This window comes from Hydractinia symbiolongicarpus, chromosome 5, assembly GCF_029227915.1.
Source record: "Hydractinia symbiolongicarpus strain clone_291-10 chromosome 5, HSymV2.1, whole genome shotgun sequence".
In the NCBI taxonomy this organism is placed as follows: Eukaryota; Metazoa; Cnidaria; class Hydrozoa; order Anthoathecata; family Hydractiniidae; genus Hydractinia; species Hydractinia symbiolongicarpus.
This window is the reverse complement of record NC_079879.1, coordinates 11,376,584-11,398,135: the sequence shown is the minus strand read 5'-3', so window position 1 is coordinate 11,398,135 and position 21,552 is coordinate 11,376,584. Positions and strand designations below refer to the sequence as shown.

General features: G+C 33.7%; 5 protein-coding genes across 9 annotated transcripts in view; 4 read left to right on the top strand and 1 right to left on the bottom strand.

Moving 5' to 3' along the window:
- Positions 1-291: 291 nt before the first annotated feature.
- LOC130644787 (U4/U6 small nuclear ribonucleoprotein Prp4-like) overlaps positions 292-21,552 on the top strand; it is a 96,127-nt gene continuing 74,866 nt past the window's right edge. Inside the window, exon 1 of one of the 2 annotated variants that reach the window (XM_057450520.1) lies at positions 292-380. In XM_057450520.1, coding sequence (XP_057306503.1) covers positions 307-380 — 74 coding nt within the window. In that variant the 5' untranslated portion in view covers positions 292-306. Of the gene's footprint in view, positions 381-3,776; positions 3,916-21,552 lie in introns of those variants that run through there. The other variant, XM_057450521.1, reaches the window with a different exon arrangement.
- Positions 4,936-21,552, top strand: part of LOC130644791 (HIV Tat-specific factor 1 homolog) — a 100,697-nt gene continuing 84,080 nt past the window's right edge. Inside the window, exon 1 of one of the 2 annotated variants that reach the window (XM_057450525.1) lies at positions 4,936-4,977. The gene's annotated coding sequence lies outside the window, so the exon portion shown is untranslated. Of the gene's footprint in view, positions 4,978-5,688; positions 5,721-21,552 lie in introns of those variants that run through there. The other variant, XM_057450526.1, reaches the window with a different exon arrangement.
- Positions 7,178-10,181, bottom strand: LOC130644798 (protein MIX23-like). The gene is made up of 5 exons (XM_057450535.1): positions 10,027-10,181; positions 8,586-8,711; positions 8,233-8,379; positions 7,783-7,842; positions 7,178-7,345 (listed from the first exon to the last, which is right to left on the bottom strand). The coding sequence occupies exons 1-5, from the start codon at positions 10,078-10,080 to the stop codon at positions 7,295-7,297; spliced, it is 438 nt and encodes a 145-aa protein (XP_057306518.1). The 5' UTR covers positions 10,081-10,181; the 3' UTR covers positions 7,178-7,294.
- On the top strand, positions 10,169-17,773 carry LOC130644794 (bifunctional arginine demethylase and lysyl-hydroxylase psr-1-like). Of its 3 annotated transcripts, XM_057450529.1 has the most exons (6): positions 10,169-10,281; positions 14,827-15,264; positions 15,720-16,003; positions 16,532-16,667; positions 17,111-17,243; positions 17,318-17,773. In XM_057450529.1, exons 2-6 carry the CDS (start codon positions 14,923-14,925, stop codon positions 17,401-17,403), a joined length of 981 nt encoding a protein of 326 aa, XP_057306512.1. In that variant the 5' UTR covers positions 10,169-10,281; positions 14,827-14,922; the 3' UTR covers positions 17,404-17,773. The 3 variants fall into 3 exon arrangements, with proteins under 3 accessions (XP_057306512.1, XP_057306513.1, XP_057306511.1); XM_057450528.1 differs by lacking the exon at positions 10,169-10,281 and having other exon boundaries at positions 14,814-15,264; XM_057450530.1 differs by lacking the exons at positions 10,169-10,281; positions 17,318-17,773 and having other exon boundaries at positions 14,810-15,264; positions 16,532-16,677.
- Positions 18,116-21,437, top strand: LOC130644792 (uncharacterized). Its single transcript, XM_057450527.1, has 5 exons — positions 18,116-18,549; positions 19,645-19,928; positions 20,056-20,191; positions 20,396-20,528; positions 21,057-21,437. Exons 1-5 carry the CDS (start codon positions 18,208-18,210, stop codon positions 21,140-21,142), a joined length of 981 nt encoding a protein of 326 aa, XP_057306510.1. The 5' UTR covers positions 18,116-18,207; the 3' UTR covers positions 21,143-21,437.

The following is a 21,552-nucleotide window of genomic DNA, read 5'->3' as shown; positions in this document are numbered from 1 at the left end:
ATACCCGTGTTCCTAGAGAAGGTTACTGCTTACAAGTTTTACCTTGCTTCTGCAGCAGTCCCAAGGATGGTCAAAGATTTCTGCTTCTTTTAGCGTTGCACTGAATTTCTCCTTTAAAGTTCAAAACTGGCAAAACAGGAATAAAGTTTTAAACAACTTGTGAACATTTTGAAATTTTAAATCGGGAAAGTTAACAACGTGTGCTGAGGTATTTTGGCATGCTAAGCGTTCTTATGACAGTAATTCTCGCACATGCGCAGCACGAGCAAATGAATCAACACCATAAGCAATAAAAACACGCACATTATGGCCTCTGTAGGCAATGTTGAACAGGTTACAGATAAAAAAACTCACACTATTTCTGGGTCCCTGAGTTTAAGGTATGTATCATCTCTACGGTATTCGTCAATTTCGTTATTTTTCGATTCGGTTGGGGGTCGGGAACATTTAGCTAAAAGAATGAATTTTTTTCACCATGTGAGGTGTCACGCAAAATCCCCAGGAACCACTCCATACGTACATTTGGAACTCGACTCCGAAAGTTAAGATCATGTTGAGAAGATTAAAGGCCTTGTCAATACTGGGAAGCACTGAGTATCATTATGAATGCGTCGGTACTGCGCGGACATCGTAGACTCAGTTTTCTCGGTCCAGACAAGCACCCGTTGCAGTTTTTCATCGGAAAACTTGCATTGCGCAAACGTTTGACAGGCCAGGTCTTGAAAAGTACGTCTTCCCTAAGCATACCCGTGTTTTCAGAGAAGGTTACAGCTTCTTTTATCGTTGCACTGAAATTCTCCTCTAAAGTTCAAAATTTGCAAAATAAGGAGAAAGTTAAAAACAATTTAAGAACATTTTGAAAATTCAAATCGGGAAAGTCAAGAACGTTTGATGAAGTATCTTGGTATGTTGAGCGTTCTTATGAGTAAAAGCCTTGTAGTACAGTCATCTTTGTCGTACTAAGTTCGCGCTTCCTGATAATTAAGGTGCAATCTTAAGCAAATACTAACAAGCTATGCAGGCAAGAGTGCATTGAGAGAATTGTTGAATTAACGGATTTGTTGCCTAAAAATGTCTGTATAGTCATCATTGTCGAGCAGCAAGAAGTAACTCCAGTATCTCTTTACGGATTGTTTGTTTGATGATCATCTTTTTTTCACCCGAGATGTCTCCTCAAAGTAGATAGAATACGAACAGTCCTACTTTTATTTTGATTACACTGAAGCGATTTTGTAACCACGGTCATTCCAGTTTTAATTTCTGAGCGCTTCCCCAGTTTATCTGTGTCATCGAGGTGTTCAGTAATTCCCGCACATGCGCAGCACGAGCAAATGAATAAACACCATAAGCAATAAAAACACGCGCATTATGGCCTCTGTACGCAATGTTGAACAGGTTACAGATAAAAAAACTCACACTATTTCTAGGTCCCTGAGTTTAAGGTATGTATCATCTCTACGGTATTCGTCAATTTCGAAATTTTCGATTCGGTTAGGGGTCGGGAACATTTAGCTAAAAGAATGAATTTTTTTTACCATGTGAGGTGTCACGCAGAATCCCGAGGAACCACTCCATACGTACATTTGGAACTCGACTCCCAAAGTTAAGATCATGTTGAGAAGATTAAAGGCCTTGTCAATACTGGGAAGCACTGAGTATCATTATGAATGCGTCGGTACTGCGCGGACATCGTAGACTCAGTTTTCTCGGTCCAGACAAGCACCCGTTGCAGTTTTGCAGGTCTTAAAAAGCACGTCTTTCCTAAGCATACCCGTGTTCCTAGAGAAGGTTACTGCTTACAAGTTTTACCTTGCTTCTGCAGCAGTCCCAAGGATGGTCAAAGATTTCTGCTTCTTTTAGCGTTGCATTGAATTTCTCCTTTAAAGTTCAAAACTGGCAAAACAGGAATAAAGTTTTAAACAACTTGTGAACATTTTGAAATTTGAAATCGGGAAAGTTAACAACGTGTGCTGAGGTATTTTGGCATGCTAAGCGTTCTTATGACAGTAATTCTCGCACTTGCGCAGCACGAGCAAATGAATCAACACCATAAGCAATAAAAACACGCACATTATGGCCTCTGTAGGCAATGTTGAACAGGTTACAGATAAAAAAACTCACACTGTATCTAGGTCCCTGAGTTTAAGGTATGTATCATCTCTACGGCATTCGTCAATTTCGTTATTTTTCGATTCGGTTGGGGGTCGGAAACATTTAGCTAAAAGAATGAATTTTTTTCACCATGTGAGGTGTCACGCAGAATCCCGAGGAACCACTCCATACGTACATTTGGAACTCGACTCCGAAAGTTAAGATCTTGTTGAGAAGATTAAAGGCCTTGTCAATACTGGAAAGCACTGAGTATTATTATGAATGCGTCGGTACTGCGCGGACATCGTAGACTCAGTTTTCTCAGTCCAGACAAACACCCGTTGCAGTTTTCCATCGGAAATCTTGCATTGCGCAAACGTTTGACAGGCCAGGTCTTGAAAAGTACGTCTTCCCTAAGCATACCCGTGTTTTCAGAGAAGGTTACAGCTTCTTTTATCGTTGCACTGAAATTCTCCTCTAAAGTTCAAAATTTGCAAAATAAGGAGAAAGTTAAAAACAATTTAAGAACATTTTGAAAATTCAAATCGGGAAAGTCAAGAACGTTTGATGAAGTATCTTGGTATGTTGAGCGTTCTTATGAGTAAAAGCCTTGTAGTACAGTCATCTTTGTCGTACTAAGTTCGCGCTTCCTGATAATTAAGGTGCAATCTTAAGCAAATACTAACAAGCTATGCAGGCAAGAGTGCATTGAGAGAATTGTTGAATTAACGGATTTGTTGCCTAAAAATGTCTGTATAGTCATCATTGTCGAGCAGCAAGAAGTAACTCCAGTATCTCTTTACGGATTGTTTGTTTGATGATCATCTTTTTTTCACCCGAGATGTCTCCTCAAAGTAGATAGAATACGAACAGTCCTACTTTTATTTTGATTACACTGAAGCGATTTTGTAACCACGGTCATTCCAGTTTTAATTTCTGAGCGCTTCCCCAGTTTATCTGTGTCATCGAGGTGTTCAGTAATTCCCGCACATGCGCAGCACAAGCAAATGAATAAACACCATAAGCAATAAAAACACGCGCATTATGGCCTCTGTACGCAATGTTGAACAGGTTACAGATAAAAAAACTCACACTATTTCTAGGTCCCTGAGTTTAAGGTATGTATCATCTCTACGGTATTCGTCAATTTCGAAATTTTTCGATTCGGTTGGGGGTCGGGAACATTTAGCTAAAAGAATGAATTTTTTTTACCATGTGAGGTGTCACGCAGAATCCCGAGGAACCACTCCATACGTACATTTGGAACTCGACTCCGAAAGTTAAGATCATGTTGAGAAGATTAAAGGCCTTGTCAATACTGGGAAGCACTGAGTATCATTATGAATGCGTCGGTACTGCGCGGACATCGTAGACTCAGTTTTCTCGGTCCAGACAAGCACCCGTTGCAGTTTTGCAGGTCTTAAAAAGCACGTCTTTCCTAAGCATACCCGTGTTCCTAGAGAAGGTTACTGCTTACAAGTTTTACCTTGCTTCTGCAGCAGTCCCAAGGATGGTCAAAGATTTCTGCTTCTTTTAGCGTTGCATTGAATTTCTCCTTTAAAGTTCAAAACTGGCAAAACAGGAATAAAGTTTTAAACAACTGGTGAACATTTTGAAATTTGAAATCGGGAAAGTTAACAACGTGTGCTGAGGTATTTTGGCATGCTAAGCGTTCTTATGACAGTAATTCTCGCACTTGCGCAGCACGAGCAAATGAATCAACACCATAAGCAATAAAAACACGCACATTATGGCCTCTGTAGGCAATGTTGAACAGGTTACAGATAAAAAAACTCACACTATATCTAGGTCCCTGAGTTTAAGGTATGTATCATCTCTACGGCATTCGTCAATTTCGTTATTTTTCGATTCGGTTGGGGGTCGGAAACATTTAGCTAGAAGAATGAATTTTTTTCACCATGTGAGGTGTCACGCAGAATCCCGAGGAACCACTCCATACGTACATTTGGAACTCGACTCCGAAAGTTAAGATCTTGTTGAGAAGATTAAAGGCCTTGTCAATACTGGAAAGCACTGAGTATTATTATGAATGCGTCGGTACTGCGCGGACATCGTAGACTCAGTTTTCTCAGTCCAGACAAACACCCGTTGCAGTTTTCCATCGGAAATCTTGCATTGCGCAAACGTTTGACAGGCCAGGTCTTGAAAAGTACGTCTTCCCTAAGCATACCCGTGTTTTCAGAGAAGGTTACAGCTTCTTTTATCGTTGCACTGAAATTCTCCTCTAAAGTTCAAAATTTGCAAAATAAGGAGAAAGTTAAAAACAATTTAAGAACATTTTGAAAATTCAAATCGGGAAAGTCAAGAACGTTTGATGAAGTATCTTGGTATGTTGAGCGTTCTTATGAGTAAAAGCCTTGTAGTACAGTCATCTTTGTCGTACTAAGTTCGCGCTTCCTGATAATTAAGGTGCAATCTTAAGCAAATACTAACAAGCTATGCAGGCAAGAGTGCATTGAGAGAATTGTTGAATTAACGGATTTGTTGCCTAAAAATCTCTGTATAGTCATCATTGTCGAGCAGCAAGAAGTAACTCCAGTATCTCTTTACGGATTGTTTGTTTGATGATCATCTTTTTTTCACCCGAGATGTCTCCTCAAAGTAGATAGAATACGAACAGTCCTACTTTTATTTTGATTACACTGAAGCGATTTTGTAACCACGGTCATTCCAGTTTTAATTTCTGAGCGCTTCCCCAGTTTATCTGTGTCATCGAGGTGTTCAGTAATTCCCGCACATGCGCAGCACGAGCAAATGAATAAACACCATAAGCAATAAAAACACGCGCATTATGGCCTCTGTACGCAATGTTGAACAGGTTACAGATAAAAAAACTCACACTATTTCTAGGTCCCTGAGTTTAAGGTATGTATCATCTCTACGGTATTCGTCAATTTCGAAATTTTTCGATTCGGTTGGGGGTCGGGAACATTTAGCTAAAAGAATGAATTTTTTTCACCATGTGAGGTGTCACGCAGATTCCCGAGGAACCACTCCATACGTACATTTGGAACTCGACTCCGAAAGTTAAGATCTTGTTGAGAAGATTAAAGGCCTTGTCAATACTGGGAAGCACTGAGTGTCATTATGAATGCGTCGGTACTGCGCGGACATCGTAGACTCAGTTTTCTCAGTCCAGACAAACACCCGTTGCAGTTTTCCATCGGAAATCTTGGATTGGGCATTCCTCACACAGGACAGGTCTTAAAAAGCACGTCTTTCCTAAGCATACCCGTGTTCCTAGAGAAGGTTACTGCTTACAAGTTTTACCTTGCTTCTGCAGCAGTCCCAAGGATGGTCAAAGATTTCTGCTTCTTTTAGCGTTGCACTGAATTTCTCCTTTAAAGTTCAAAACTGGCAAAACAGGAATAAAGTTTTAAACAACTTGTGAACATTTTGAAATTTTAAATCGGGAAAGTTAACAACGTGTGCTGAGGTATTTTGGCATGCTAAGCGTTCTTATGACAGTATTTCTCGCACATGCGCAGCACGAGCAAATGAATCAACACCATAAGCAATAAAAACACGCGCATTATGGCCTCTGTACGCAATGTTGAACAGGTTACAGATAAAAAAATTCACACTATTTCTAGGTCCCTGAGTTTAAGGTATGTATCATCTCTACGGTATTCGTCAATTTCGAAATTTTTCGATTCGGTTGGGGGTCGGGAACATTTAGCTAAAAGAATGAATTTTTTTCACCATGTGAGGTGTCACGCAGATTCCCGAGGAACCACTCCATACGTACATTTGGAACTCGACTCCGAAAGTTAAGATCTTGTTGAGAAGATTAAAGGCCTTGTCAATACTGGAAAGCACTGAGTATTATTATGAATGCGTCGGTACTGCGCGGACATCGTAGACTCAGTTTTCTCAGTCCAGACAAACACCCGTTGCAGTTTTCCATCGGAAATCTTGCATTGCGCAAACGTTTGACAGGCCAGGTCTTGAAAAGTACGTCTTCCCTAAGCATACCCGTGTTTTCAGAGAAGGTTACAGCTTCTTTTATCGTTGCACTGAAATTCTCCTCTAAAGTTCAAAATTTGCAAAATAAGGAGAAAGTTAAAAACAATTTAAAAACATTTTGAAAATTCAAATCGGGAAAGTCAAGAACGTTTGATGAAGTATCTTGGTATGTTGAGCGTTCATATGAGTAAAAGCCTTGTAGTACAGTCATCTTTGTCGTACTAAGTTCGCGCTTCCTGATAATTAAGGTGCAATCTTAAGCAAATACTAACAAGCTATCCCAGCCGGCACAAAGAAGTCTTAAAAACGTTGTATCATTTACACGCACAACAGCCGTCAGATTTCTACGCGTTCCCTTTTTAAAGAAAGAATTTTAAGACTTAAAAAACTAGGGCGGTGGGGGTTCAAAACTATTTGCTATACTTTTTTGTCCAAAAAAATTCAAAAAACCAAAAGACAACGACAAGAAATGCTTAGATTTGTTGCCCGCTTGCCGGAGCTGTTCACAGTCATTCTAGTAATTAGAATTGCTTTAATTGGAGAAACTTTCGCGAGAAAAACTTTCGGGAATTCGCGATTTTTCGCCATTTCCGCGAAAGTTTATCTCGTGAAAATTTGCAAGTTTCTTCATTCGCGAAACTTTATCTTCCGAAAGTTTCCGAATTTTTTCATTTCGCGAAAGTTGATCCAGTAAGCTATTTTATCATTTTTTACCAAAAACGCACAAAATAGTTAGAAATCTTATTTCAAGAAAGAAAATTTATAACATTTTCAATTATGTCAAGAATTTTGAAGTTTTTTCTAACTGAGAAATTCTTGTTCGCGGAAGTTTATCTCGCAAAAATTTGCGGGTTTCTTCATTCGCGAAATTTAATCTCGCAAAATTTTCCGAATTTCTTCATTCGCGAAAGTTTATCCAAAAAATTTCGCAATTTTTTTTTCTCGCGAAAGTTTCTCCAATAGTGTGAACCTTGGTGCTAGCAAAAGCTTACTCAGAAAAGAATAGATTTTGGATACCTCTTAGACATTGTGATTTTTTTTCTTTCTTAAGGTGTAGTAGTAGTTTGTCTCAGAAAAAGGGATAAACAGTGTATAAAAATTTTAATGAATGCGTTTTCGCAGTGTTAATTTGGTACCGTACAAAATTATATTCTATGTAGCTATAACAAGCCTAAAATTTAAAAAAAATGTTGTACAAAACTTGTTTATGTTACTATTAATCAGTTGACGGCGGAGTGAAAGACTTCCAACAACGTTCATCGAAAACCTAAAAAACGAATTATTTGGATCATCAATGTTTTATAGTAATTTAAAAAACAGTTGAGTGCTTTGTGGTTGTTATAAGTAATTTAATAAAAAAACAACTAAAAATACAATATCAGAGCAATATTTTTGTGCACGAATTATTGCGAATCATCGATGTTGAGGAAGTCAATTTATTCATTTTTACCCAGTGACAAAACTGGAGCAAATTATAACCATCCAGTAGAAGTCTAAGAAAAACTTCTTTCTTTTTAACTCTTTGTAGGGATTTAACTTTGCAGACTGTCGATACTTTTAAATTATATAGGTATTTTGTGATTTTTTCCAAATTTCGCAAATTTAATCCATGCAAAAATTTTTCCCACCAAAAGGTAGCTTGCAAAAAAAGCTTAATCATATTAAGCACACAACTCTAGATATTTCGCACAACAATACTAGTACCTTGAAACTGCGTGACTTTACTACCTCTTCTACCATCAGTTCAGATTGTATCAACCGCAGCTGCAGAATAATGAAAAATGCACAAATAAGCAACAAAAACATAATTTTTTTCTTCTTTTAAACATTTCTTAAGCAGAGGTATTGCCAGCTGTAACTTGCCTTTAAAAATCATTTCTTATGTTTCTCTACTTTGAATTTGTACCTTCCAGTTCCATGTGACACGTAAATAGGTTTTTCGGAAAAATGTCAAAGAAGGTCAGGAATTGATTATCTATTTGCATGCTTGGTCAATCAGGTATGTGGACATTTTCTTTAAAAAATTTATTGTTATAATTATAACAGAAAACAAATTAATACAAAATTAACATCAAATTGGTGTATCTTGAAATAAACTACTAATTAAATTGACAGGTGCAAGTCCTAATTTAAATAGTCATTTTTAACACTTACCGAATTTTGTTCCAACCGTAAAGTCCTAACCAACGTTTCATCCTGGCTGTTATCACTTAGTTTATTTTGAATATCTTTAATAAGTCTTGATTTTGACTCTATGCACTTCTTTATTCCTTCCTCTCGCAGTTTATAAAGACCTAATAGCTAAAAAATTAAACGAAGTGAAAATGATGTAGATATTTCAGTATATTCCACGCAACTAAAAAAACATAAAAAGGCATTATGAATTTTAATGTATTTGGTTTAATTCTAGGTGTAATTTTGACTTTCCCTAACACTTTTCAAATATGTCAAAGATGTTTAAAAATTTGTACATAATTTGGATATTCTATAAACATTCCTATACATACTTCTTTATAAAGTGTTCCACATTTTGTTTCAGCATCTATTTCATTTTTAAATGACTGCGTTGGTACACTAACATTTAGTTTATATATTATTTTATCATCCAACGATCTAAGATTCTTCAACGTCTCCTGAAAAATGAAATAACAAAGATTTTAATGATGTTTACAATTATGTTGATGTAAACTTAGATAAACAGCCTTAAAACAGATATACACTCCAAAAAATAATAGCTAAAAACTGCCTAAAAAATGAAACTATTTAGTTATTACAGGCCACTAAAATGTACTAGATTTTGCGATTCCCGATATTTTTTTTTAATTTTGCAGAATTAATTTAATTGTGATTTTCAGTTTTAAAGGCCGATAAACACAGAAGAATAATTAAAAGAATAACATGAGTATATTAATTCTTCCATTATTTCCCCGTGTATCTTGTAGTAGAATAAAAATTCTTGAATATTTTTTTGTTATTCTTCAAATAAAAAACACACTGAATATTATCAAATCAGAAACACACTGAATATTGTTGTGCCGTATTGTGGCGCCGTAGATTAGTGGTTATAGCTCTCGTACTCTGTGCGGGAGACCGGGGTTCGATTCCTCTTGACGGCGATTCAACATGGGCGAGTGAATGTTACCATAGCCCCGGGTTAACCCAAGCCATGTGAGGGAAATTGGGAAGATGGCACATTGTGTGGGCCGTTGGATGTTGTCGGGAGTTGTCTAGTAGAGCGCGGGCTCTAATTAAGTCTGCGTAGCTCAAAATGAGCATTAAATACTCTAGGACTCTCCATCTACGCCATGGCCCCTCCTGGAAATAATAGACAGGGTATATCCCTCGATATTTGTGAGGCTAGCCATGTAAAATATGCACATCTATCTATCTATCTATCAGTTTGATTATATTTAGCAAAAACAATATTCAAACAATGAGTTGTATACAGCATTAGCATACTTCTATTGAAATATGATGTCATTGGCTGTGAAAGAAACTTCAGTTATTGTTTGGTAAAGCCGTAGTAAAAACAGCTTTTTTTAAAAAACGACGAGCAATAGTAATCCAAACTCTTTTCAAAATTATTTACATGGAATAAAAATAAAAACGTCGAAAACCTTCAAAATCTCTGAGGCTTAGTACGGCCATGATGAGCACACAATCTATTTGTAACCATTCCTTAACCTGCAAGTAGCAATAATAGTAATGAGAAGAGCAGCTTCTTCCTGGAAGTTATCTATAGTTTTCACTCTGACTGTAATAATCTTCCATGTATATTCTTGAGAGATAACGAAAGAATATGAAATTAGCAGGCAGGTGTTACAATATTCTTTTAATATTTCTTTAGTGTATTTACCACAAAAATATTAGAAGAATATTAAAAGAATATTTAAAAAGTACCGTGCGTTAGACCTGAACAATTTGAAACGATATTAATAAATACGATACCTTGAAATGCCTCAAATTTTCGCATTGGAAGCGCGTGGAATCTCTCGCCGCCATAATTGATCTCGATTGGTAAACAAAAATAAACGAGGCAAATTCTTAGAATTTTTTAGAGTATTAGACCCTGGAGGGAGAAACCCCTGCGCAACGCATTCCACTGAACGAAAGGGGCGGGACACACCATATGCTCTGTTCTGTTGTTTTGTCTTGTCTGGATACAATTCTCTACTTTTAAAGTTGTGACCGTCATGTGAACAGGTGGGTACTCATAGCTGGCTAGCTGCTAAGCTTCTAAATGTTTTAAATTTTTAGATGAAATAATTATAGCTAGCTAAGCTATAGCTAAACTATAGCTAGCTAAACTAGCCATAATTACCACTAATGCGCCCTGAATTTCTAATAACGATTTAAAACATTCAAATTTAAAACGGGATTGAAATTAAAATGGTGGATGTTTGAAATCAATAAAAACTGCAGTGTTAGAACTTATTATTTTCGTTATTTTCACATTTGGCTAAGGCTCTATCTATAAAGTTGGATCCTGAAGACCCTTTCTTAGATCTTGATTAAATATATGTACACTTTAAGCCTTCTTGTTGTGTAATTCCATGTAATCATTGCTTTTGAATTTTGGTTAAAATTCGTTCAAAAGACTTACGCATACTTTTTTAACTAAGGTGGCAGTAACCCTTTTAAAAATCAGATTTTTTTTTTACATAATTAGTTACGAGAGGTTATTTTCAGACTACATATCCACATTTTTTCTGTTATAACACACTTGTCACGATTTTATGGCTAAAATACTATTATTAAAAATATCCAGCCTCAACAATTCCTCTTTAAAATAAAATTCATGAGTAATTAATTAGTTCTGCTGATTATAGTTTAAGTCTCTGCGCTTGCGAAATTGTACAGAAAGAAATAACGTAATTATTAAAGAGAAACGTTAATAACAACAAAGATGGCAAGATAACAAAGATGCAAGAGCTTTAATTTTTGATAGCATTTTAGTTTTACTTTAAAATTTTCAGACATGCCTGGTGAGTCATGATACGATGTGCGGAAATCTTTTTATTTGGAATATTTTTCTTTTACCAGCTTTGATGTTGCAGGGGATGCTAACAAAGAATCTTTTGAAAAAACAAAACACTATTGTAAAAGAAATAAGAATGAAAAAAAAATCAATGAAAAAAATCCACACACAGTTTTAACAGGGTTAACCCGAAGTTCATTTAAAAACAGAAGCTGATGAAAAATAACGAGATTGTAAAAAGTTGGAGTTTGTAGAAGCCGATTTTTTAAAAAGAAATTTCTGCTGACTCAGCAATTTTAGTGTTAAGTTAAAATTATTTTATTATGAATTAAGGCCTATATTTCTAGGAAATAGTAAAAAAAATGGTATAAATAAAACACTGAGTAAATAATTCAGCTATTTGGACAGCTAAAAAAGGGTTACTGCCACCTCGAAAGTTCTTGTGCTGAAATAACAAATTGTGGCCAAAAGTTTTTCTACTGAAACATTTACCGCTAAAAATTACAGTTCCGCGTGATAACGGATATGATAACAGAAATTTAGTACGGAATTGCATAGAGGCTTGTAAATAAGCTTATTGCCCAGGGGAAAAATTTTAAATAAAAAGCCATGCAACTTGAAGATTTCCGTCATTAGCCTGAAAGATTCTGAAATTTGAACTAGACTTTAAAAACGGAGAACAATGGGGTATAAAAACACATCATAAGTATCCTAATTCTCAATTATTATTGTAATTAACGTAAAATACAACTTAATAAATAAAAAATAAAGATTAATTTTTTTACATATATACAATATTCTAAAACAATAGTTAAAACTGGATATTTTTATAACTGATCTCGATCTGAAAAATTTTTAAAATTCCAGGATACAGGATTGCTATGTATGAACTTCAGGATTTGAATATATATAATAACTTCTGAACAATTTCAATGAATTATTACTCAGTTAAGTTACCAATAAAATCCTTCAAAATTTCTCTCGTTGAAGATTTTTCGAAAATGCCAATGGTGCATGGTTTGATAACAGGTGATCTGAAAAAGAAAGTAAATTTAAAATTGAGAAAGAATAATACAATTTTATCAGAAACTAACTTAATACTAGGTTGTTTAATTATTGTCTACTTCTCTGATTTAAAGTTAGAATTTATTAAAAAGATACAAATCAATGCCATGTGATGCACAAAAGGTAAACTATATAAATATGTATATAAATTTAGTCAAGCTGGTTCTGATATCATTGTTAAACAAGTGAAATATTAAGCAGGCGATACAAGATTTTCAAACCTGTGGACAATACAGGACTTATTTTGTCGAAATCGATTTATTGAATTATACAAATTTGATTGTTTATTATCCAGGAAATTGATTGTCATTTTTTTCGAATTGAATTCAACGAGTTGATAAAGGGTACACACTCAATTAATAAATTTGTCAGATTTGATAAATCAACAAGATCAACAACAAGATATAATTTCAAGAAAAAACATGAGAAAGTGAAGAAAACAAAGAAACCTGTAACATACTGTGGGTAGTGTCTAGTTGTACTGCAACGGCTAACTATGTTATGTTATTGGTTAATTTATCAGTTCAACTTGACTGTTCCGTGCAATGAACAACATTATTTTTTCATGATTCAACAAATATCTTTTTATATATATATATATATACCTGATAGTAACCTCACAAAGGTTTCTTTATTTTACTCACACAAAACGCCTGTACTTTTTACGGTGTATGTTGATAAAATTACACAGGGCAGGATAAAAGTTTTTTGTTGCTAGCGACTTCTGAAAAAAAGGGACTGTAATAAAAGCACTATTTTGTGCAGTTCTAGCTTGATAGCTGTAGTACAAGTAAGAGTTTTACGACTATTACCTAATAAAATGCAAGAATTTAAAAATAATTATTTAGCTCTCTAGCTACATCAGTAAAGCTATTACGACAAGCCAGACCATCGGGAAGGGAAGACCAACAAAATGTAAGCAGTTTTAGTCATGGCCATACACAGAATGTTCTGTTCTTGATTGACTTTAAATTGTGATGCATTTATAAATTGCGGCCTTTGGATCAATGCCATAAACCATTCTGAGTTTAATTTTATATAAGATATAAGTAATCCTTCTACTTACTTACTGTTAACAAGTTTGGAAACAACGTGGACAAACAAAAACAAATATTTTCTTGAAGATAAATTCACATGAGTTACAGTGACATTTAAGCACATTAAACGAAACAATATTACAAAGCTTCAAATTAACATAACAAAAGAGTCTGTGTTATATCAAACCTAGGTGGGATGTTCGAGGCGAAGTCCCCCGCAAAGTTGAGAGTAAGAAGAAAACACTATATACCCGAGGTCCACTGTATGTGCGCCCCTTCGACGGGGATCAATTAGATTTCAGTTTGTCGTTGTGGGTGGTGGGTACGTAAAGATGAAGAAATGACCACCCAAATCAACTGCAGTGAAACATTTTCGCTGCAGTTTATTTGGAATAAATATTTCAAAACATTAAATCACAATAAATTCTGTTCTAAGATAATATTGTATTCCAAATTGCATATTGTTATGATAATGTGTCTGCGATATAGGCAAACCGGTTGTGTTCATTTTTCTTTGATCAATATTTTCAAAAGTCAAAAAAGCATGTTTTTTCGTGAATAATAATTGCTACCAAAGTATGATACTCACATTTGCTGATCTGGAAAATAACTTACTGTCTGGAAAAAGTGCTGTGTACTAGTATAGGTGATTCTTCAAATTAGAAGTAAAATGGAAGATCTAGCCCATTACTTTCACCTAATTAAGGGATGCAAACCTTGACGTTTTAAAGACGGCACAAGAAAAATTTAGATGCATTACAAAATAGTTTTTTACTAACATATATTTTTATTTTTACATCAAGTGGCTCCTTATTCATCCCCCCTGTGTATGATTGTTAAAGTTTTTGTTTATTACCCAAATTAGACTTATATTCGGTTAATTAGGAGCAGTATGTTAACTTAGCAGTACATGCTTATTCAACAGTTGTCCCTGACACACTCAATCTAGCATATATTTTTTAAGATCAAGATTGTGATCAAAATTTTTAAAGAAAAAGTGTAAGTTTTTTTAACTTTTCCTGCTAGAAGTATGAAACGAAACTAAGAACTTAAAAGTTGTTTTCTTTTGTTGTAATATCCGTTAGGAAAATTTTGACAAAGAAGAGGGTTATTTGTTGATGTGTTATTTGCTGATGCCAGAACTTAGCCAAGTTTAAATAATGTTAACGGCATAATCATGGTTGCCATACTCCAGAACTCATAAGAACTTAATTTTATAAAAAATTATTACAAGTGAGTTTATTCTAAAAAGAGAAATTTTAGAAAAACTAAAAATTGGTTCAAGACAAACTTAACGGAAAGCTAACTTTTAGAAATGGTTACTTATTAAACTATTGTTTCCATCTACGTCCCTAAGGATAATTACTTTCTTCGGTATGATCTGACTGAAAAATTATTATTTATTTTGATGCTCTAACTATCTCTGCATCTAATAAATGGCCCCAAAATAATTTTCACCATGCTTGTTTTTAATTCCTTCCAACAAAATACTACAAAGGTTGAAAATAGGACTGTTGTGGCAACCCTGGCTTTATTATTACATTGAATAAACCATATGTAGCAAGAAAATAATTTCAATTTTTTAAAATCAATATTTAGCTTCTTAATTGTTTCAGCTGCCTATCTATTCTTGTCTATTATATAATTGTGATATATTATTGTTTGTAGTTTATTAGAAAGCAAGATTTGTATTACTCATTAACGCTGTATATCCTTTATATCTCAAAAAACGAGAATCAACATGTTAAAGAAAAAGGGATATTCATGATGCAGGAACAAGTGGGAACACTAATTGAAATCTCACTCAAAAGTGGTTTGTCTGTTGATGAAATCTTGGCTGTTCTTGGTAATGAACAAATTGCAGAACTGAAGTTCAGGAAAAAACCATTTGATTTTTACAGTTTCATTTTAACAAGTTGTATGATAGTTCTTTTGCTTGCATTGGTGTATCCAAATTTGTATGAGAATCCGAAAGGTTTTATCTCCCAGATACAAGAAGAATACACAACAAAGAGAGAGGCTGTTTGCCTGATTCCTCAAAGTGCTTTGACGTTGGAATTAACAAGACCTTTAGCAAAATGTTCCTTCTGTGATTCTTTAACACAGGTGTTATTTTTATTTATGCTTTTTTTTTACTTTTTTTAGCTTAAGGTATGAATTATCAAGGTGATGCTGGAACACCTCTATTAAGGCACAAATATACATTGTCTTCTTTTTCAGCAGTATCATGTGCAATTTGATTCAGCCCTTGTCTGTGTGTTGTACCTAGGAAGTATATTTTTTTGTCTAGGGAAAAACTATTACTAGTTCAAAGGGTTCCAAATGCAATTAAGGATAATGTAAGGTCTTCGAGCATGGCCACTTTCACACTTTGTATATTTTAACAACTGAGTGTGAACAAATTCACTTTAAGCCCAGGGTTTTTCCTTTTCTATTGGAATGCTTCAATATTTCACATTTTTCTTTAAAATATAGTATGCGGATTGCATAACACCTGTCCATGTAAAGTTTTTAACATGAAAGTTTAAACTTAGTGTAATTCTTTAAATTCTTCATTTCAGATTCCTGTTATAGAAAATGTATCAAAGGATTATTTTTTGAACCATCATGCCTACACAAGAGTACCTGTGCTTGTCAAAAATGCAGTAAGCAACTGGTCTGCTCTGACTATGTTTACATTTCGATACTTTCAGAAACTCTATGACAAATTAGAAGCTTATGATGAAAATGAAGATATGGGGTGTCAATTTTTTCCATACAAGACCAACTTTAAAAGTTTAAAACAAGTGTTACACATGAGCAAAAAAAGGTCTGAATTGCAAAAAGATCAATGGTATATTGGATGGTAAGGAATGCAAACTTATCTGATCTTATGCATTTCAAGGTTTTTATTCATCTAAAATGCACATCTTTCTTTTTATAAAAAACATGTTTTTTGCTTTAGGCTGAGATTATAGGTACTTTTAAAAATATTAATATAAAGAATTAAATTAATAGATTGACATACATCTTGCTAAAAACAATTTTAAGGTTTATAACAGAAGTCTGACTATAATAATTTTTGAAAATCTTCATTAAAATTAAAAAAAAACATCCAGGCTGAACCAAAATATTTTATATAAGAAAAAGATGTTAATTCCTAAAAGTTCAAACATATATTTTGTGTCACAATTTTGTGGACTAGGATGGACTTACGTCATAGTACTAAACTTCAAAAAAGTTGGGGATTTGTGAAATTCTATTCTTAATATTGGTTGCTACGTGGTTAGTTTTACTTTCTTTTTTTCAAAAAATTATCTATTGTTCTTTTAGGACTTACTGTAAAAAATTGTATACTTCATGTTTCGGTCATAATTTTCTTCTATTTATACAGGAGCAATTGTGTCCCGCGTGTAATGAAATCTTTACGAAAACATTACCACACCCCTCACTTCTTACCAGATGATTCTGAATCTAGTCACCTGGATTGGATGTTTATGGGTGGTAGTGGAACAGGTGCTGACATGCATGTGAGTCTTTGTAAGCAGCTAAGGTTTAACTTAACACCTAAAATTGCTTATTTTTGTATTAATAATTTAGGTACTAGAGTTGCTTATGAACAAAATTTATTTATTAACAAAATTTTCAAGCAGTCCTCATAAAAAAACTTTACCAAATGTGAAATAAACTGCTACACCAAAAGTTTACAGCTGTCATAGCTTTAGTAATGTTAAATTTTATTTATTTTGCCTAACCTTAGTTTTTTACAAAAGAGTGGTCATTAAAATTTTATATTCCATATAACATATAATGCTGGATTTATATGGATTGTTTAATTTTTTTAAAAATTTTATGGCTGCTTTTCCTTATATCACTGAAAATTAAGTTTTTTACAAAAACATTAGTTCGTTTCTATTTATTTTTTAATTTATTTTTAACTTTATTATTACAGTAGGTTTTTTGTGTGAAATAGATTGATGCAGTAAACAGGCCATCCTGGCAAGCCATGATTCGAGGAAGAAAAACATGGTTTTTTGAGCCTCCACCTGAATGCGAACATGTATGTAAAAGGCATCTAAATGTTACCATGGAACCTGGAGATATATGTGAGTATCAGGTTCTATTAATTTCTCCGTATATTTTATGCTCAACTTTACGAATATCATGGTTTTGTTTATAGTGGTAGCAGATACAAATCGGTGGTATCATGCAACCTATATACACCCAGGCAATTTGAGTATCACGATTGGATCAGAGTTCGATTAGATAAACTCAGCATAAGTATTGAAATACTGCTGTGTTTTTTTTCAGCTGGCTGGATCATCTTGTTGAAAAACACAGTGTATTATATATTCAGCTGTATGGTTTTGACTCATGAGAAATATAGGTTAATAGATCTTTAAAATTTATGTATATGTTTATTTAATAACAAAATTTATGATTTTAGAAATATTCATGGCATATTTTAATATATAAAATGTGATAGGTTAGAATTCTTGTAAAATGTATTTTATTTTATTTTATATACATTTTGTATGTACATTTTGTATATACATTTTGTGTAAAGAAAATTAGATTCTTTCAAATTTGATATTAGAAAAAACTTTTATTAAGATATAGACTAGATTTGTCAGAAGAGTGTTTCATGAACAAAGTTAACTGCACCGATGGAGTGTCAAGTAAAAAACCTCTGCAAAGAAGAATGCAGAAATTTGTAAAATGAAAGCAACATGTCTAGTTTAACAGCTTAAAACACCTGGTTTTTATATACTTTATTACATAATTTTAGGTAACAATATGAATCCCTTAAAGTTTGAAAGAAAAATTGAATATTTCTGGACTTAAAAATTTAAGAGCTTATTTGTCTTAAGAATTTTGTTAATTTAATATTTTATATCAACATTTAAGTAGCTGATAAAAACCATACCAGATGTAATGTTCTGTAAATTGCTTTGTGATATATATTCTATTGAATAAATAAATGTCCTGACAATTATGTGATTTCAGAATATGACTTAAATGTAAAATGTTCCTGTAGCAAAACTCTAGTAGTGAGCTGTTTACAACATAATGGATGCTCATCTTCAAGACTTGTTTGCTACTGCTCTAGCTTCTGGTTTGAATCGTAGCGACGTGAAGAAAACAGCTAACATCAAAAAATCTACCAAAGCAAAACTTGTTAAGAAACCTTTTGATTTCCGTTATGCTTCCTATGTAATTGGTTTGATCAGTATATTAATAGTGGTAGGTTTGCCGTTGCCAGCTTATAAAAGACCTATTCAACATTTTAAACAAGTTTTTGCTGATTATGTCTATGACTCGGAATCACAATGTCTGGTGTCGCATGGTGGTGCAACAATTGAACTCACTCGACCTGTAGCAAAATGCAACATATGTAAAGGTATAACAGAGGTATGTATTGTACTCATTTGTATTGTTATTATGCTATTCATGTTGTTTGATGTGGTTTTTCTCATTCATGTAAAGGGGTGAATGTTTTAAAGTGGATATAAACATGACAAACAAAATGAGAGCAAAAATTAATTTTAAGTCTCTAAGAAACCAATGTTTTCTTTTTTAAAATATATTTTACTTTTCTCTTTTAGTGCTTTTTTATAAAACGAAAACAGTAATACGTTTCTGCTGTCCATATTGACACGCATGCATGTTGTCATGCACGTCTCAAAAATTTTTTGCTACACCTTGTGTAGCAAAAAATATTGATAGTTGCAGGTTATTTTAATATTTTGAAATCAAGTGGAAAGCTAGAACTATCAAGTTCGATCAAGTAAACTTTCTAAATACAAAAAAAGGTACACCAGATATTCAAAACAGTAAAAAATACAAGCTATATGAATATTCACTAATATTCTCTTATTAACAGTTTTATGTTGTTCAGCTCAATAAGTTATGAAATAGTAAAATCCCCATACTGCTATAAAACATTTGTAATGAAAACAATGTTGACTTGAGGCGTCTTGGATAATATATACATTATAGTAATTTACCGCGATTTGTTTTTTAAAAGAGTTATCTGAAACTGCCTGAACATGCCGAAACGTCTTGTTTCTAAACTTTGCAATAATTTGTTCATAAAGGGTTTGATAAATACAAATTAACTCCACGTTTAACCTCATTTTTCACCTTAAGAAACCTATAAAACGAAAGAAGAAAAAGAAAGTAGATTACTTTCGGTGAGAATATGACAATAAGGAAGAAGAGTCGAGTAGTCAGTGAACAAACAGGGAAAAGAAGCGAATTAAAAATCCAAAACAAACAGAAAACAACAGGAAAAATTAGTGATTAAGAATTCCTAAATTAAGGAGAGAAAAATGTTTACTTTGTTTTTATTAATCACGTCACTCTTTTTGCATGTGGCTGAAACGCTTGTATTCTCGTATAAGAACGTTCAAATATATTCTCTAACATCTGTCGTTATTTTGTAATTCTTTGTGTCCCTCTTGAGAAAGGAGAACATTATTTTGGACAATTTGTCTTTACTTTTAGGTGCCTGTCTTTTATAATATGACCAAAGAATATTTTGTAAAGCATCACGCCTATTCTGGTATACCTGTGTTAATAAAAAAGGGGACTGGTAACTGGACAGCTTTATCTGTATTCAGTTACCAGTACTTTAAGAAGCTCTATACCAAGACGAAATCTTTAGACGAGTTCGATGAGAAGGAATGCCAGTTTTTTGGCTACAAAACAAACTTGCGGACACTAAAACATGTGTTCACAATGAGTAAAAAGCGATCTGAACTGAAAAAGGATCAATGGTATATTGGATGGTAAGTAATGTTCTGTAATTGTCGTTTATTTAATAATACGTTTAGAAGTAATGCCATCCTCGTTGACTTTCTTTTTGTGTGTGTTTTATTATTGATGCATCTCAACAAACGTTCTTTTTCCTTGCAGGAGTAATTGCATTCCCAAAGTTCAAAATATATTGCGCAAGCATTATAGCCGTCCAGCTTTTTTACCTGATGATTCTGAATCTAGCAGCTTGGATTGGATATTTATGGGCGGTAGTGGAAACGGAGCCTTAATGCATGTATGTATGCCACATTTTTATAAATCCAGTGTTTCTGTGGAAAGAATATTTTAAACAGTTATTTTGAGATACAGCGTTGGCCAAATGTTTGAATAGTTTTTAATGGTGGTTTCAAATCTATTTTAGTAAACTTTTCTACGAAACTAGAAGATGTTTTTAATAATTACTTAAAGAAAAGTTTTAAATACCCCATGTTTTTTATAGATTGATAGTGTAAACAGACCATCGTGGCAAGCCATGATCACTGGGAAGAAGACTTGGTATTTTGAACCTCCACCGGAGTGTGAATTTGAATGTCCAAGACACTTGAGTGCTACCATGGAACCAGGAGATATATGTAAGTTTAGTACTGAAACACATCGTTGTTTTCTATCTTCTGTCTTTTATATTTGTGTCGTATCTGATGTTAGATATACCATGGAGGTCTGCGTTGGTGGTGTATATCTAAGAGAACTTGATTTTTATGCGGTTGCTTTTACCTTTAATCGACTACACGTTTCTTACAAGAAAACCTTTTTTTGCCTGAGCGTCAAATTTTTTAAGTTATCCTGCAAACGAGGCTGAGATTTTCTTAATATTTTTTTAACTGCTGTTCCGAGAATTGAATAGCCTGTTTTCGTTAATCTGTCACCATAGTTGGTCTGTGTTTTTTATTGGTCTTCTGCTTTTGTTTGTGTTTTTATCCCTAATTAGGACATAAAAACGATCATAAAAAGTTTGATCTAAATAATCAGAAAATGTCCACAAAAACGTTGTATAGTACAGATTTTTAGCAATGAATTGTCAAGAGAACAGGTTGCAAAGGAATACTGTGTTAAAAATTGAATTTTTTCTTCTAATCATTTTTTTTTTTTTGTTTATTTAGTGGTGGCAGACACGAACAGATGGTACCACTCCACCTTTATACATCCTGGTGACTTAGCAATCACGATTGGATCTGAATACGATTAAAATTTTTAATAACATATTTTTATACCAGAGTATTTCCAGTTCATTGTTTTTCTATTCTTTGTTTTCTAACAGAAAATATTTGTACAATGTTCAACGAAGACCATATTGCGTTTTTTTATTTGTTTTTATATTTGGTAACGGTAGCTGGTGAAATTGGTAAAATGACTAATTGTTGTATGCATTACAGATGTCTTTATCATTAGAGTGTTGACACTTGTATAAAATTTTCAACTTTTGTAAAAAAGCGAAAATTGTATAATAAAGTGTTAATGAAGTATACGTGGTATTGATTTCTCATTTTTGTTTTACCTGTTGAACCAACCTCGTTCCCAGAACATTTTGCCTTGTTGATAGCCATTGTTGGCCACTCCGTAATAACTTCTCAGGTGCCACAACAAGCAAGAATCCCC

Bases quoted from the DNA above. Each gene is read 5' to 3' on its own strand.
- LOC130644798 (XM_057450535.1), bottom strand. From the start codon at position 10,080: ATGGCGGCGAGAGATTCCACGCGCTTCCAATGCGAAAATTTGAGGCAT. The intron at 8,712-10,026 runs GTATCGTATTTA...TTCATTTTTCAG, and splicing joins AAAATTTGAGGCATTTCAAG to GAGACGTTGAAGAATCTTAG. The intron at 7,843-8,232 runs GTAAGTGTTAAA...ATTATTCTGCAG, and splicing joins TACGGTTGGAACAAAATTCG to CTGCGGTTGATACAATCTGA.
- LOC130644794 (XM_057450529.1), top strand. From the start codon at position 14,923: ATGATGCAGGAACAAGTGGGAACACTAATTGAAATCTCACTCAAAAGT. The intron at 16,004-16,531 runs GTAAGGAATGCA...CTATTTATACAG, and splicing joins GATCAATGGTATATTGGATG to GAGCAATTGTGTCCCGCGTG. The intron at 17,244-17,317 runs GTGAGTATCAGG...TTTTGTTTATAG, and splicing joins CATGGAACCTGGAGATATAT to TGGTAGCAGATACAAATCGG.
- LOC130644792 (XM_057450527.1), top strand. From the start codon at position 18,208: ATGGATGCTCATCTTCAAGACTTGTTTGCTACTGCTCTAGCTTCTGGT. The intron at 18,550-19,644 runs GTATGTATTGTA...CTTTACTTTTAG, and splicing joins TATGTAAAGGTATAACAGAG to GTGCCTGTCTTTTATAATAT. The intron at 19,929-20,055 runs GTAAGTAATGTT...TTTTCCTTGCAG, and splicing joins GATCAATGGTATATTGGATG to GAGTAATTGCATTCCCAAAG.